This window comes from Staurois parvus, unplaced genomic scaffold (genome assembly GCF_062004578.1).
Source record: "Staurois parvus isolate SC_StPar_1 unplaced genomic scaffold, SC_StPar_1.0 ptg000147l, whole genome shotgun sequence".
Lineage (NCBI taxonomy): Eukaryota > Metazoa > Chordata > Amphibia > Anura > Ranidae > Staurois > Staurois parvus.
This window is the reverse complement of record NW_028317943.1, coordinates 23,206,203-23,223,604: the sequence shown is the minus strand read 5'-3', so window position 1 is coordinate 23,223,604 and position 17,402 is coordinate 23,206,203. Positions and strand designations below refer to the sequence as shown.

The 17,402-nt window shown below is 43.8% G+C and overlaps 1 protein-coding gene across 1 annotated transcript in view; it reads left to right on the top strand.

Annotated features, from left to right (window-relative positions):
- The window catches only part of LOC149464819 (uncharacterized protein C3orf20-like), a 63,113-nt gene extending 56,031 nt beyond the window's left edge, over positions 1 to 7,082 (top strand). Inside the window, exons 16-17 of the mRNA XM_089674204.1 lie at positions 1,203 to 1,345; positions 6,796 to 7,082. Of these exons, the coding sequence (XP_089530330.1) occupies positions 1,203 to 1,345; positions 6,796 to 6,838 (186 nt within the window). The 3' untranslated portion in view covers positions 6,839 to 7,082. The remainder of the gene's footprint in view (positions 1 to 1,202; positions 1,346 to 6,795) is intronic.
- Positions 7,083 to 17,402: the final 10,320 nt, after the last annotated feature.

Sequence of the window (17,402 nt, the reverse complement as noted above, 5' to 3'; positions counted from 1 at the left end):
AGTATACTGCTGTTCCCAGGTCAAAATCAAGTCTGGCTGAGCTGCTGCTCCGCTATTCACAGGAAGCTTTGTATTATATGAATGAAGCTTTGTGTTTTTATAAATGAATACAAGATTTCCTCTGATTGGCTGAGGTGAAGATTGTGATGTCATCACTTTGCCTTTGCACCTCAGCCAATCAGAGAGAGCCTAGTATCCATTCATAAAAACACAAAGCTTTCTGTGAGTGGCTTAGTAGTGCTCAGCCCGACTTGATTTTTTTCCCCAGGATTAGGATGGGAAGTTTGCAAACCACTGCCAGAGCTGTATACCGTATGTAGCTAATGGGACATACAGTTCATACAGCACTAACAGCTGCCACATTTCTTAGTGAAGGAAATAATTTGTTTAGACCAGGGGTGTCCAAACTTTTTTCAAAGAGGGCCAGATTGGATGAAGTGAACATGGTGGAGGGCCGAACATTTTTTTCCGAACATTCTTTGAACCATTCCAATTAAATGCAAATAAATTATTTTATGCCAAGTTAATTGCAAACGACATACTTTTCATTTCATAACATTAAGATCAACTGACAGCTGAGTTTTCACAATGTATTGAAAATAAATTTTAAAAAAAACTTACCTGCACTAATGTGAAGGGTGAAAAAGGTAGCAGGAGCGGAAGTCACTGCTCGGCAGCCGGGAGGGGAAGAGAAACACACTTCACGCTGGAAGCCCGGCCCTGACGTCACCGCCCTCTGTCACTCCCAGCACAGCGCAGTCACGCATGTGCACTGCTCTCAAGCAGAAGACTGTCTGCCACAGAAGGGAGGGCCGTGCGACAGCCGCATTTACACAGACCAGGGAGAACGCGCCGCAGTCAGGCATGCGCATTGCCCTCTGCTCTCAAGCAGAAGACTGTCTGCCATAGAAGGGAGGGCCGTGGGAGGGCCACATTACACAGAGCAGGGAGGGCTGTTGGAGGGCCGTATTAAACCGACCCCCGGGCCGTAAATGGCCCGCGGGCCGGACTTTGGACATGCCTGGTTTAGACCAAACAAACTATTCAAAGTGATAGCAAAGTCAGAGTAAGACTTTAACATGTCAACGCTTTTATGGGTTTTTACTGACTGGGTTTACATATACATATAGTGGAATTATTAGTAAATACAGATGACAATGCAGTATTATAATTATATTTTATTCTGTATCTTTTCCTTCTAGATGTACATTTGTGGGAAGCTGATGTTTGCCAACTATATTTTAAATGGCTATAGCAGATCCATAAAAGATCTTCAGAAACAAATAGTGAAAACTAGGAGTGACTATCAGACAGGAATTCATTTACCCAGCGACTTTAAGTTTGGGTAATTATGTCTTTCTCCACAAAAGTGTCTTTGAAAGTGTGATGTGTATTATTAAAGTGATTTTGTGCGCTCAGTAAATTTGGCTAGAGATGAAAATCTAAAGTATAACTAAAGGCAAAACTGTTTTATTTAGTTTGAATAGTGTGGAGAGGGCAGTGGAGATCCTCATTTCTAGCAACCTGCTTGTAGGTGGGCTCACCTCCCTCGGGCCCCTCCCAGGCTCCTCACTCTAGCCTTCCTTAATTCATCTTCCAACCATCACTGCACACCTCCCTCCAGGCTCTGCTACATTTCAGGGTTGCCCAAGTCACCATGCCCAGCCTCCTGCCAGGGGACTGGCCAGAGCTCCTCAAACATGCAGATATGGCCTCCTCCCCTCTTTCAGAAAGCTCTCAGGTTTCTGGAAAGGTGGAAGGACTCCAGAAGACCTGATCTGTTAGAGCCTCCCAGCCTGTCCTGAGGTAACCTCGCTGACTCATCCCCAGGCTTCTATTCCACCTCTAACTAACAAAGTAGAGGGTGTTACACACAGGAACAGCGGCTCCAGCAAAAACTTTTTTTTTTCTTGCTTTTGGGTAGAGTAGGGGAAGGGTTTATTCCCCTGTTATATATTTATTGAGGCCTGTGGTTTTCTTGTGGAAATTTCCACTCTTTTCCTTTTTCACGGACAGTGTTGTCAAAGAGAGAGTTGAAGAGAGAAGTGTGGGGCTTGCAGTGGGGGGGGGGAGTAGTTGAGCAAAAAGCAGCAGATGGGGGTGTACATATACCAATGTTGCAATACTTGGCATTGCGTATCTGCACAAAATTACCCCCAGTGTCACGCTCAATGGGCCATGCCTTAACCACCCCGCAACCTGTTGTGCATTGGTGTGGGCTTTCAGGGGTTAAAACAGGCAGTGATGTGACATAATGTCTCCTCACTTGCTGTCAAACACCCTCTGAAAGGCAAGGCAATGTGGACTGCTCTTCAGAGGGTGACACTAGTATAAATGAACCCTAAGTTTGTCTAGGGTATAGTATATGTATGCATTTTCTTCTTATTGATCAATTATGGAAGAGTAATAGCCATAAGTTGCTCTGTTTCCATTTCCAGGAGACAAAGGTGTCACTGTGGTAGGAAGTGATGTAAAACATCTCTAATAGGGCCCTAGGTACTAATGAAAACCAGAGGCTTTAAATCATTTCCCAATCTATAGAAAAAAAACATTGTTGGGTTCAATTTCCACTTTAATTTCATGTCCTGTGATGTGTGAGATGTATAGTGCAGTTCAGACCCTGTTCACAAAGCTTGTTAATCACATACAAATACTAGAATTCTGAATGGTTACACACCCTGTTGTTTTTTAGTCTGCATTTTCTCTGTGTTTATTTATATCATTATGTTTTGACTGTATCCATGAATATCCCATCATAGTTCATGCCAGTGTGTCTATTTAAAGTACAACTAATGGCAAATTTTCTGTTAGTTTTGGATAGAGTGGAGAAGGATTAGAACACCTGTCAAGTTTTTATTTCTGTCTGTGCCCCCATTAGGGAGATTCACCCTCTCTGTTTGTCCTATTTACCTGTTTCATTGAGTGCAGTAAAAGAAAATCCCACTTTTTGGGTTGTCACCAGTACAGGTATAGAAGGAAGTTCTTCCAATGGGGATACTAGTTCTGATGACCACCAGTGATTCCCTCATTTTGGAGGGATTTCCCCTCACTTACCTTTTGGCCATGGGACAGTGAAAGGAAATCTGCCCAATAGGACACAAATGGCAAAGAAAAAACTGGCAGGGTTATAACTTTCCCTTACTCTATCCAAAATTAAGAAAAAAAGTTTTTCATTTAGTTCTACCTTGAACTTCATTCCTTCTCTGTTTCTGTGAGTTTATGACTTGTCCTAGGCTAGGTTCTTTTTGATTACTTACTACTGATGCATACCTGACCTGATTACAAATAATTACTTTTACCTGCCCTGACCTGTGCTAGATTTGGTGTATTGTTCAACTACAACTATGTTGAGTCATATAACCATACTGTATCATTGCAGTCTTTGACTTTTGCAGCCTGATTAAAAATTGTGATTACAGGTAATTCATTGACCAGTGTCAGTGTGCAGAAAGGGAAAAGGTTTTTTAAAGTCTAGCCACCTGTACAACATTATTTACTGATTTTGAATATCTATTAAGACACTGCATTCAACATTAACACTTGTCATAATACAATGACCATCACAATTGTAATGTAAATCTGCCAAAGAATTGGTTGTACAGAAAGGAGTACCAAACCAAAACCAAATGAAAGAGTCCAAGATAATTTTAAGGCCTCATGCACACAGGGCATTTTTTCAGCCACTTTTAGGGGCATCAAGTATTTTTTTACTGCTTCCAAATGGCCCTCCATGTTATCCTATGCGCCCATGCATACCTAGACTTTTAGAAGCTTTATGTAGCATTAGCCTTTACTAGAAGGAAAAAAAAAACCCAGGGCCAGTGCGTCCAGGAGCAGCAGCATTTGGGGAGAAAAAACACTTGATGCGCCTAAAGGCGTCTAAACGCTAGTCGCATTTAGCGCTTGAGTGTTAATTCATTTCAGTGGCTATAATAAATGTATCATTCTGGCCAATGACATGGCCTAATGCTCAAGTGCTTGACGCTCCTAAATGCGCCTAAACGCTTGTAAAAGTATTAGATACTTTTCAAGCATCCGGTGTTTTTTCTGCAAAAACGGTTTTGCCAGGAGGTCAGCTTCTAGGAGAGTTTTTTTTAATGTCCTGTGTGCATGAGGCCTAATTGTTGGTAAAAAAATAAATAATAAAAATTGCATTTCAGAGGCAACACCACTCTCACTTAATCATGACTCAACATAGGATAACACTAGGATGGACTCACAGAAACCAGTGACTAGTGACTATATTAAAACCAGTATTGAAATCTCCACATGGAGTAACATCCTGACAGCAGTTACTGAGCATCAATGGCGGATTGTGTTGCATTGGATGTTTATATATGACTTTTTTTTTATCAACAATTAAAATTATCTTCAACAGTTTCATCCGGTTTTTGTCTGGCACTCCTTTTCGGGCTCTGTTACACTTATAGTTCTGTTTACATGTTGTTTTTGCTTTGCATCAAAAATTATACTCCACATGGCTTTCACAGTGCTTTGACGCATCTTAACCTCCACAGAAGTCTATGACAAAGCTTACTAAAAGCACCTGCAGATTTTATTCAGCTTTAGCTTCGCTTTATTTTGGAGGTATTGCAGGTATGAGATACACTATATTGCCAAAAGGTATTGGGACACCCCTCCAAATTGTTGAATCCAGGTGTTCCAATCACCTCAATGGCCACAGGTGTATAAAATCAAGCACCTAGGCATGCAGACTGCTTCTACAAACATTTGTGAAAGAATGGGTCGCTCTTGGAAGCTCAGTGAATTCCAGGGTGGTACTGAGATAGGTTGCCACCTGTGCAATAAGATCATCCGTGAAATTTCCTTGCTACTAAATATTCCACAGTCAACTGTTAGTAGTTATATAACACAGTGGAAGCAACTTGGAACAACAGCAACTTAGCCACGAAGTGGTAGGCCACGTAAAATGACAGAACGGGGTCAGCACATGCTGAAGCTCACAGTGTGCATAATTCACCAACTATTGGCACAGTCAATAGCTAAAGACCTCCTAACTTTGTGTGGCCTTCAGATTAGCGCAACAACAGTGCATAGAACTTCATGGAATGGGTTTCCATGGACGAGCGGCTGCATCCAAGCCTTACATTACCAAGTGCAATGCAAAGCGTAGGATTCAGTGGTGTAAAGCATGTTGCCACTGGACTCTAGAGCAGTGGAGATGTGTTCTCTGGAGTGAAGAATCATGCTTCTCTGTCTGGAAATCCGATGGACGTGTCTGAGTTTGGCGGTTGTCAGAACGGTACTTGCCTGACTGCATTGTGCCAAGTGTAAAGTTTGGTGGAGGGATTATGGTGTGGGGTTGTTTTGGGCTTGGCCACTTTGCTCAAGTGAAGGGAACTCTTAAGGCGTCAGCATACCAAGACAGTTTGGATAATTTCATGCTCCCAGCTTTGTGGGAACAGTTTGGGGGATGGCCCCTTCCTGTTCCAACATGACTGCGCACCAAGCAAGGTCCATAAAGACATGGATGAGCGAGTTTGGGGTGGAGGAAATTGATTGGCCTGCACAGAGTCCTGACCTCAACCCTATAGAACACCTTTGGGATGAATTAGAGCAGAGACCGCAAGCCAGGCCTTCTCGTCCGACATCAGTGCCTGACCTCACAAATGCGCTTCTAGAAGAATGGTCAAACATCCCCATAGACACACTCCTAAACGTTGTGGACAGCCTTCCCAGAAGAGGTGAAGCTATTATAGCTGCAAAGGGGGGGCCAACTCAATATTGAACTCTATGGACTAAGACTGGAATGCCATTAAAGTTCATGTGCGTGTGAAGGCAGGCGTCCCAATAGTTTTGGCAATATAGTGTATTTCCAGGATGCACTGGGAAACCAATAAGTGAACAAGAAAGACATCATCAGCAGTCACTTCTGGTTAATATGTATATATTCTGGAAGTGTCTGGTGCAGATGTCATATTTGGTGTGCAGCATGGAGCAGCAGGAAGGTGAGCGGGGCAACTAACAGATGGCACACATGTGTACAACATGGGAATGCTACAGCAGAAGGTGAGCATGGACTGGAGAGAGAGGACTGAGCAGCAGAGGATCAGCAGAGCTGGCAGACCAGAGCAGGAGAAACTAGAAATGTCACAAATGGTGAGCGGCATGAGAGCAATATAACGTGAGGTTAGTGAGAACTGGAGAGAAAGGAGGATCAGCAGAGCCGCTGGTTACTACTGAGTGAGGGACCAGCAGAGCTGGGGGTACTACTGAGCAGGGGATCTGCTGAGTGAGGGTACTAATAGGCTGGGGATCTGCTAAATGAGGGTACCAATGCTGAGGATCTGCTAAGTGGGGGTTCTACTGGTCCCCTTTAAAACAAATAGAAAATCAACACACACACACAGGGCATCTGACAAGCTTCATTTAAGCTTAAAAAAAGCAGCATTGAAGCATCAAAAACACATTAAAAAAGCATGTTGAAGCCAGTGTAAATGAGCCTTTCTACATTTTTAATGTTTGAGATGCTGTTAGGTGCCTATTGAGGGAAGCCTTGCTGTGTGGGAGCTGCCTTGCCAGAGCTATTGAGCTTGTTTGCATTTTTCTTTCCTCTGATTGCATATACAAGTCTAAAAGTTCCCAGCTCCTCTTTGAGTATGCTGTACTGGAGATAATTAGTTATAACCTCTTTGAACCAGGTAAAAGAAATGTTTCACTTCCCATAGTACAATGGGAGCTTTCCCAGTTCTGTTTCTTCAGTATCTTACAGTGTTGGGCAGAGTGAACATATACAGTAATTATGGAAATGTTTTCTGATTTATTTTTTTACAGTTATGAAGGATATTTGAGCGTTTCATCAATCAATGCAATGTAGACATAATGAGATAATACTGTCCTTGAAAATGCCTCTCCCAGATAATATTGAATAATGCAGGACAAAGACACCCATGGCCCACGTACTGGTGTGTGAAGAAGAAAGCACTGTGTTTTTATATGTAAAGCGTATTCTGAAACATACGTATAAAATAACACATATACCAGATGTTCTTCCTGCTTAGTTACTAAGATCTCAACATCCACCTAACCATGATGCAGAGTAAAAACTTTGTCAATGTTGACTCAACTATGCGGTATTATTCTGGCACTGTGTGTATTGGGTGTGGGAAAGTCCACATTAATTTCATAATGCACTTAAACGTGCTGTACAAGGCAGACACTATATTCCCAGTACTGCCTAGACATGTCACTTACTAATATTCAAGCACTAATAACTGTGCTTAAAATGTATGTACAGCCAAACTTTTTTTTTTCTAGAGGACTGAGAAAGGCTGGAAACCCTTTTCATTGATATCTGTACAACTGCTACAGACACTCACCCCCTCTACGTCTGCTGGTGATCACCATTTACTTTTGTCAGCAGAACGGGAGGTGAGGGCAAATCTTCCAATGGAGGCATCAGGGCTCATTTAAAACAATGCATTGCACGTAGTTGTAGGTTTGTCACATATTGGGTGGTATACTTTCTGCAGCGGTCACAGCATGTGTACGACCCTGGCTGCTGCTTCTGCAGCTAAGGGGGAGCAGTTAGGGATGGTGAAAATGCGGCTCAACCACTTGGTTTTACCATTCCCCAACCTCACATGTGAAAAAACCCTTGGTTCACATCTGTGTGACTGTGTGCCGCACGTAAAGCAGTCCATTCATTTCAGTGGGCTTCCCTACCAGCAAAAACACAGGGAAAGAAGTCCCTGACCCTAATTTAAAATCACGCTGAACCAAAAAAGCACTGCAATGGCCAATGCCTGGAGGTACCATTAAGAATGAATGACAAACATACATGTTTGCTAAACAGCAGTGTGTTTGTGTGTCAGGAACACGTGTAATTTTGCACACGTTCCCCATAGCACAGTAATGTTAACCAAATATTTTTCAAGGTCACCCCGACTGGAAAAAGGTTGAGAAACATTCTCCTAGCCACATAAATCTTGGAAGACAGCGTCCTGAAAAATTTAGTTCCAGCATTTTTTAACTCTGTAGTAGCAGCCTCAAAAATAATGCTGGTAAAATAGGGGACAGCCGGTGAATCATTAACCCTATGTAAGCAGTCACACTCCTTGAGCAGCAACTTCTGGTGTCCCAACCTCAATAAGTACTTCCATACCTGGAGCAGGGGCTGACTGACCATTGGGGAACTCGGGCACTGCACGAGGCCTGGGGTCAGTAGGGGGCCCCAGGAGATGTCCCTGGCACCTTTCATAGGCTTCTTTGGGTGTGATTTGAGTGTGGGCAAGGACACAGGGGCCCCATGATCCCCTATTGCCCAGGGGCCCCATGAGTTGTCAGTCCGCCCCTGACCTGGAGCTACAGGAGAAGGTCCCACCTCTCTGAGGCCTAGTAGCAAGCAGCTTCTCTGGAACACACACATGCTTCTTCCAAGGAAGATGCCCCAGGGGAGAAAGCTGTGATCAGATCCTTCCAAATATTTATCTTCTCCCCAGCCACTGCTTCTGGGTCAGCCTTCCAGGGATTGGCTATACTCTAAATTTAACCAGCCCAGGTGTTTTTATTTAAATAACAATTGTAAGAAACATGATTGGGAATGTTTTGTAATTTAAGTATCTGTCTGGTCCAGGGTTGCTCATCAGTCTCTAACCACAGGTAACTGCTGGGTGTGTGGAAACATTCAAACAGTGACTGCTCCCCTAAGCTTATGATTTCTTTGTACAGGCTGAGTAGCTGCAGCTGTTCGCATACACGAGTGATCCTAGCTGCAATAATTCACTGATTCTTACTGCTGGAATCTTCTATTTTCAGATAAACGCCCATGTACAGGAGGCTGTATCTATTTCTATGTCCGGTGTGGGCCGGTACAAGGTCATCCAGTGCCCGGGGCGAAGATGCCAAATTGCGCCCTGCTCACGATGTGCAAGCTTACGGGATCCTGTTCCCAGCAGCCACTCGTTTGTCAAAATCACTGCTGCTGTCACTCCCCCTGTCAGCCTTGTAACAGAAGGAAGGTTCCCCATCCCTACAGTAAACTACTGCACCCAGGGCAGCCGCCCTTCCTGCCCAACCCTTGTCCTGGCCCTGATGGCAGATATACAGTAAATGCAGAAGTGTAGTGCCCCATGTCAAATTATTTAAAACTGACAAAAAGGTAAATTTGCATTTTAAAGGCATATATGTGAAATGTCTTACTTGCCAAATTAGTTGTAATTCTGTTCAGTCACTCTTGTGATCCTGGCAACCCTCCTAGACAGCACAGTCAGATCAATTACTTTATTTTTCTTCTTTACAATTAGTCAATACTTGCTTGATCAGTAACACTTTCTCCTTCTGTGTCTACTCCTTCTGTTTGGACAGTAAAGAAAGACCAGCACACTGATCAGGGAAACCCGATGCTCATTTGTTCTTTCAGTGTGAATATAGTATGTGGGGTTAGCTCAGGTGGGGGATCTCCTTCCCTGGGACAAAGGTAGACCGCACAGCAGGCTTTCGTCAAAATCTGACTGGATGTCAGTTTTATTAAAAAGGTTTGCAAGAAATATCAAAATAAACAAAACATCAAAATAAACCCTTGCCATCCAGGCACTAACTAAACAGCAGATGATTCCTCTCTCAGAGGTGAAGGGCTTCTCCCTGTCACCAAAACAAAGTAACGGCAAACCTTTTCTTGCAGGTATAGTCCATACACACAGCTCTCTCAGAATACCTCTCTGAGTCCCAGGCCACGAGCGACTCCTTGCTCCAGCCCTGCCCTTTTTATATCACCTGTTGGTGGTCATCAGTGGAGCCCAAACTCTGGTCCGGACTCACCTGCTTAACTGTGGCCCCGAAAACCCGGAGTGGACTCCACCTAAACTGTCAGGTATGAGCATATGCGAGGTGACACATAGCGTCCCTCTATCACCTCGCCGTTCATCCTGTCACATATCCCCCCCCTCTGCTCAAGCCCCTGCGGCTGAGCAACCGTCCCAACCAGGCAATGGACCCGGGAAAGGGCATCTACATTACTTTGCAGTTTCCCCGCTCTGTGTTCCACCGTAAATTTGAACACTTTTAGCGCAAGAAACCACCTTGTCACTCGACTGTTTTTCTCCTTATTATCACACATCCATTTGAGCGGGGCATGATCAGTAACCAACTTGAACGGTCTTAAGGTAATATTTCAGGGCCTCCAAGGCCCATTTGATGGCCAAACATTCCTTCTCCACAATGGCATAGTTTCTCTCATGTTTGTTGAGCTTTCTACTTAGGAAGACCACAGGGTGCTCATCCCCTTCTCTGATTTGGGACAGGACAGCACCTAGTCCCACATCAGAGGCATCAGTCTGTACCACAAACTCTGTTGTGAAATCTGGGGTCACAAGCACAGGTTGAGCACAGAGAGCTTGTTTCAGCCTTTGAAATGCGGTCTCCGCCTCAGGATTCCACTTAATCATGACCGACCCCCTACCTTTTGTCAGATCTGTCAGTGGGGCTGCAATGGTGGCAAAATTGGGGATAAACCGCCTGTAGTATCCCGTAATTCCAAGAAATGCCCGGACTTGCTTTTTATTTACAGGTTGGGGCCACTTTTGAATTGCCTCAATTTTATTGATCTGAGGCCTAATGAGACCTCGACCAATGATGTAGCCAAGATATTTGGCCTCCTCTAAGCCTATGGCACACTTTCTGGGGTTGGCGGTAAGACCTGCTTCCCGCAGCGAATCTACGACCGCTTGCAAGCGGGACAAATGAGATTCCCAGTCTGGACTGTGGATGACGACATCGTCCAAATAGGCAGCTGCATATTGGCGATGTGGTCTCAACGTCTTGTCCATCATCCTTTGGAATGATGCAGGAGCCCCATGCAAACCAAACGGCATCCGCTTATACTGAAAGGACCCCTCGGGGGTGGAGAATGCCGTCTTTTCTTTTGCAGCTTCCGTTAAAGGAATCTGCCAATAGCCTTTGGTCAGATCTAAGGTGGTTATGTACCGAGCCGTTCCCAACCTGTCAATGAGCTCATCCACCCGAGGCATCGGGTATGCATCAAACTTAGACACACTGTTCAGTTTCCTGAAATCATTACAGAAATGAATGGTTCCATCTGGTTTTGGGACCAACACTATGGGACTCGACCCGAACGAGTGGCATGACAGCTGCGATTCTATCCTGCATCTGTGAGATAGGCCTCCACATCATCCGCAGGTGTCATCTTCTGCAAAACATATCTGGCCCGCGCCATTTTCTGCTCCACTGGCAGTGGATCTGCAGATTCCTTCTTTAATTCTAATAGGTGTTGGGCCACCTGCTTAAGGAGCTCTCAGTCTGCTTCTTGGGCCTCCGCAAACTGGCGATTTGTCTCCCGTTGTGCTGCATTGGCCTGCAGCAAGGCTCTTATTATTTCCTCCATCTTCCCACTTGCTCAGGAAGTGCCCACCAAATCCACCATATGTGGGGTTAGCTCAGGTGGGGGATCTCCTTCCCTGGGACAAAGGTAGACCGCACAGCAGGCTTTCGTCAAAATCTGACTGGATGTCAGTTTTATTAAAAAGGTTTGCAAGAAATATCAAAATAAACAAAACATCAAAATAAACCCTTGCCATCCAGGCACTAACTAAACAGCAGATGATTCCTCTCTCAGAGGTGAAGGGCTTCTCCCTGTCACCAAAACAAAGTAACAGCAAACCTTTTCTTGTAGGTATAGTCCATACACAGCTCTCTCAGAATACCTCTCTGAGTCCCAGGCCACGAGCGACTCCTTGCTCCAGCCCTGCCCTTTTTATATCACCTGTTGGTGGTCATCAGTGGAGCCCAAACTCTGGTCCGGACCCACCTGCTTAACTGTGGCCCCGAAAACGTGGAGTGGACTCCACCTAAACTGTCAGGTATGAGCATATGCGAAGTGACACATAGCGTCCCTCTATCACCTCGCCGTTCATCCTGTCACAAGTGTTAGACTGACAGCACTGTGAAAACTAATAGAACCCTTTTGGATCAGAATGCTGATGCTCCCTAACTGCAAGCAATTACAAGAAACTAACTTAGACATTTTCAGGTACATACAGTACATAAATTGATAAAATTGTGTTTTTATATACCTACTTAATTTCTGCTTTAGGTTCTTCACCTCATTTTACTCAGCTAAAAATACCTAAAAAGCATTTTTATTTTAAGCCATGTGTGAAGATTATGAAGCATGACAGTCCAGCTCTAGTTCCTGTCAAATCATACAAGGAGAAAAATATTGCACAACAGAAATATTTATAGCATCATTGCTGATTAGCTTGAACAAGATTGTCACTGATTTCCTCAGAAACTTGAGCAATATGCGATCATTACTTACTGAATCATAAACCACAAGATAAACTTCTCTTTTGTATCCTCATGACAAGTTGGTTTAGTAAATTAGTGGAATTGACAGTTGCTACTTATAGAAGCTACACATCAAGTGACAATATCGCAAACCTGTCTCAAACCTTGGCAATTCAAAATGAGCATATAATTAAAAATTGCATAGGCATAGGTTACCCTAATTTAACACTGTATAAACGGCTGAATTGTATGTAAACATTATTATTAACATTATATAGGATTTATATAGTGCCAACAGTTTGCTTAGCGCTTTACAATATAAACTTTGATGTTCCTGTACAAGTAAAGCTTGGCCCCACCTCCTACTACCTCTCCACCTCTTTCGTGGTCTCTGAGATTGCCTGTTACATTACAGGACTAATAAGGGAGGGTTTGGGGTGGTGTTAAACACAACTATATTTGCATATATCTATGGATTCATTGATTGAACAGCCAGAACACAGGAACACTTACCTAGTAGTCTTTGCTTCTGGTGTGGATAAAATACAGTATTGCAGTAATGTAGCTCCTATATGTGGACGTGTGGTGTCAGCTCCAATCTCTTTCCACTTTCTCCTTCTGAGGTTTTTAAGTCACCCCACCTGAGATATGAAGTGCCAATACATAATTATGCATAACACTGTGTTAGTAACAGCTAACAGTAGAAGGCAGCAGATCCCTACACTCCCATTGAGAATTAAGAGACTGCAGATGATACAGCACTGTAACTCGGAAAATTAGAATATCCTGCAAAAGTTCATTTATTTCAGTAATGCAACTGAAAAGGTGAAACTAATATATGAGATAGACTCATTACATGCAAAGCAAGATAGTTCAAGACGCGATTTGTCATAATTGTGATGATTATGGCTTACAGCTCATGAAAACCCCAAATCCACAATCTCAGAAAATTAGAATATTACATGCAATCAATAAAACAAGGATTGTACATAGAACAATATCAGACCTCTGAAAAGTATAAGCATGCATATGTACTCAGTACTTGGTTTGGGCGCCTTTTGCAGCAATTACTGCCTCCATGCGGCGTGGCATGGAAGCTATCAGCCTGTGGCACTGCTGAGGTGTTATGGAAGACCAGGATGCTTCAATAGCGGCCTTCAGCTCTTCTGCATTGTTCGTCTCATGTCTCTCATCTCTCTCTTGGCAATGCCCCATAGATTCTCTATGGGGTTCAGGTCAGTCGAGTTTGCTGTTTAATCAAGCACAGTAATCCCACGGTCATTGAACCAGGTTTTGGTGCTTTTGGCAGTGTGGGCAGGTGCCAAGTCCTGCTGTAAAATGAAGTCAGCATTCCCATAAAGCTTGTCTGCGGAAGGAAGCATGAAGTGCTCCAAAATCTCCTGGTAGATGGCTGCGTTGACCCTGGACTTAATGAAGCACAGTGGACCAAAACCAACAGATGACATGGCTTCCCAAATCAACACAGACTGTGGAAACTTCACACTGGACTTCAAGCATCTTGCAGTGTGTGCCTCTCCATTCTTCCTCCATACTCTGGGTCCTTGGTTTCCAAATGAGATGCAAAAGTTGCTCTCATTAGAAAAGAGGAATTTGGACCACTGAGCAACAGACCAGGTCTGTTTTTCTTTAGCCCAAGTAAGATGCTTCTGACGTTGTTTGTTATTCAGGAGCGGCTTGACAAGAGGAATACGACATTTGAAGCCCATGTCCAGGAACCGTCTGTGTGTGGTGGCTCTTGATGCACTGACTCCAGCCTCAGTCCACTCCTTGTGAAAGTCCCCAACACTTTTGAATGGCCTTTTCCTGACAGTCCTCTCCAGGCTGCGGTCATCCCTACTGCTTGTGCACCTTTTTCTTCCACACTTTTCCCTTCCACATAACTTTCTATTAATGTGCTTTGATACAGCACTTTGTGAACATCCAACTTCTTTTGCAATTACCTTTTGAGGCTTTCCCTCCTTATGGAGGGTGTCAATGATGGTTTTCTGCACAACTGTCAGGTCAGCAGTCTTTCCCATGATTGTGATTCCTACTGAACCAGACTGAGAGACCATTTAAGGGCTCAGGAACCCTTTGCAGGTGTTATGGCTTAATTAGCTGATTAGAGTGGGACACTTTGAGCCTAGAATATTGCACCTTTTCACAATATTCTAATTTTCTGAGATTGTGGATTTGGGTTTTCATGAGCTGTAAGCCATAACCATCACAATTATGACAAATCATGTCTTGAACTATCTTGCTTTGCATGTAATGAGTCTATCTCATATATTAGTTTCACCTTTTCAGTTGCATTACTGAAATAAATGACCTTTTGCACAATATTCTAATGTTTCAAGTTTCACCTGTACAACTGGCCAGTAGCAATGCATTTTTATAGCAGAAGTACGGCCAAAAGACTTTTGGCCCTACTTCTATGGATCACAGGAGTGCAGGTCATGCTGCACTCCTGTGACCCGTTTCCAGCTGACAGAAGGCTAAAGCCTGCTGTCAGTTGACATCACTAAGCTTGTCCAGGCTCTGAATTGATCTTGACTTTACAGTCGGGATCCACCCACATACCCAGACTGGCAGCTGGTTTAGCCTCTCAACGAGCCTGTAAGAGCCTGAGCCAGCTGCTTCAACCCCCTCCACAGCCCAGTACTACAATGAGCGCTGGAGGAGCAGAGCAGAGAGCCGGTGACCAACAGTCACAGGCTATCTGCTCACTGAAGACTGAGAACGGAGTGATCTTAGAATCAACAGAGGACGGATGCTGCATCCACTTAGGTAAGTGTGTGTTATTTATATATATATATATATATATATATATATATATATATATATATATATATAAATATTTTTATATATATATATATATATATTTTTTTTTTTTTTTAACCCATATTTCTATTTTAATGAGAATTGGCAGCCTGTCTGGCCAAGAAAGGGGGGGGAGGGGGGCATGCTCTCAACATAGGGAGAGTATCTTGTCTGGAGCATTGTGTAAATTCCTTTGGCAACGTAACGATGTAAAGGGGATTTTCTTAGTGTGTGGTTGTATACATCAGTATTGTAGTGCTAATAAAGTGTAAGCAACTACAATGGCTTTAGGTGGACATACAAGCTTAGGCTAAAGTTGTATTTATGAATTTCATTTACATTTGCAGTTTGGGGGTGGTAACACCCCATAGTTAAGATGTGTTTTTACCACCCCTGCCCCAACTGCACCCCTTTTAGCTGTAGTGGCCCACCCCGGACACATGTTGCAGCTGCAGCAGGAGTTATATGCCCTGTCATGGTTGATGGGTGTAGCACCTGCCAAGCATGAACCATTCAAGTGAATGAGGCCACTCTGCAAGTGCCCTGAAACCTTGTGCAGTACAGCAAACAAGGGGTTAAAGCAGGCAGCGTTATGTTGCTTTCTCACCACCTTTTTAACCTCTTGGACCCCGCAGAAGCATGTAGGTGCGGAGCACTTGCAGAGTAGCCCCATTTCCTTGAATGGATCGCGACTGATAGGCGGTAGCACCCACCAAAAGCAACAAGGGGCTTAATTCCTGCTGCAGCATGGGAATACGATTTGCTGCTGCCTCAGCAGCTAAAAGGGTTTTGCCACCCCCCAACTTTATGTATGAATGATACCCTAAGGGTGCCCCTGCCGAATGCAACTAAGGGCTCATTCACAACTGCAGAAAACACTGCTGGTCCTCTGAAAAGCGATCTGAGTGTATTTGACAGGTGGTGAGGAGCCAATATGTTGCCTCTTCAGCACCTGATTTAGGACCCATGATTGTCTTGCAATGCACGCAATTGGGATACAGTAGTATAGCAATTAGAGTTTTAAATCAGGTGTGAGGAGGGCGACACTGTGCCCAGTGATCTATGACTTCTCCCATGTTGTTCAGCTAGACCTCCACATCTTTAAGGTTATCTACTCCTGCTTTACACCCAACTACACTCTGAACTGATCCACCTACACAGAATAGGACAGGTCCCCTTCTGTTATTTTTAGCGGACCCAATCAGACTCGGAGGTAGGCAAGTGTAAACAGACACAAATCCATTTACACCTACCTGTCCATAGTCAAGTGTCACTTAAAGCAAAAATCCTTGTCCTTTTTTCTACCTACCCTTTGTATTAATCCTGTCAGGAACTATTACCTACATCCCTGCCTACTTGTGCACCAACTGGGCCCCAGCGAGTGCGCAAAAGAGTCCTCACTACACTTAAAGGGACATTGATTACCCTGGTCTAAGAGCTCTTTTACCTGGGGGCCCAAAGTGAGCTAGTCCCATTGTTGCTAGTTTCTATTGTTCACTGGAGTTGACACCACCTTTGGTTGGAGGCATTGGGTTAACTTCTAAAAAGCCTGCTAACATTGATTGAACTTTGCTATGTGTGTTACTTCTTTGCTTAGAATTGCTAAGAGTAATTATTGCCATGCCAAGTATCAATACCAATTTGTACTGTTCAACTAAGTTTATACTGAAATTAATATAAACCTCTTATCAGTTTACTCTAATTTGTGTGTAAAGGAATATTGTGATGTCAGCAGGGGCTGGGCTTTCAGAGAGGGCTCCGGAACGACAGGGAGCCCAAAAATGACTCAGCGACCCCTAAGGGGGTAGTGCTACACTAACAAAGTTAATAGCAGTTGCCCTATGGTGCCTTCTTTGTTATGTCCTTTTCTCTTAAAGATTTAAATTGCCTTCCTGGTTTAACAGCAGATTGCACAGCAAGTGGTAGTTTCGGCCAATTAATTTCTTCACTATAGGTTTTACAAACTGACCTAATTTTGTCTCCTGTGACCTGCTTGGTGACTGTTCCCTGTAGACAGATGACAACTAAGAGGCTAAATAGGGCACATTTGTCTTCAAATGCTTTATTGGATGACCCTCTTCTCTTCTGCATAGACCTTATGGACCTGAGTATTTAGGAACGCCCCCACACTAACCAACAATAACGGAGGTGCAAGAGCCACCACAACACAGGAAACTGGCACAAAACTATCCCCCACAAGAGGGACAGTGAATGGGGAACAGGGACTAAGAATTGCTATTTACACTACTCCTTTCTCATGGAGTGTCAGGAAATCCTTTAAGCTCTGTGGGTTATGAGGGACCTGTAACTTTTATGTC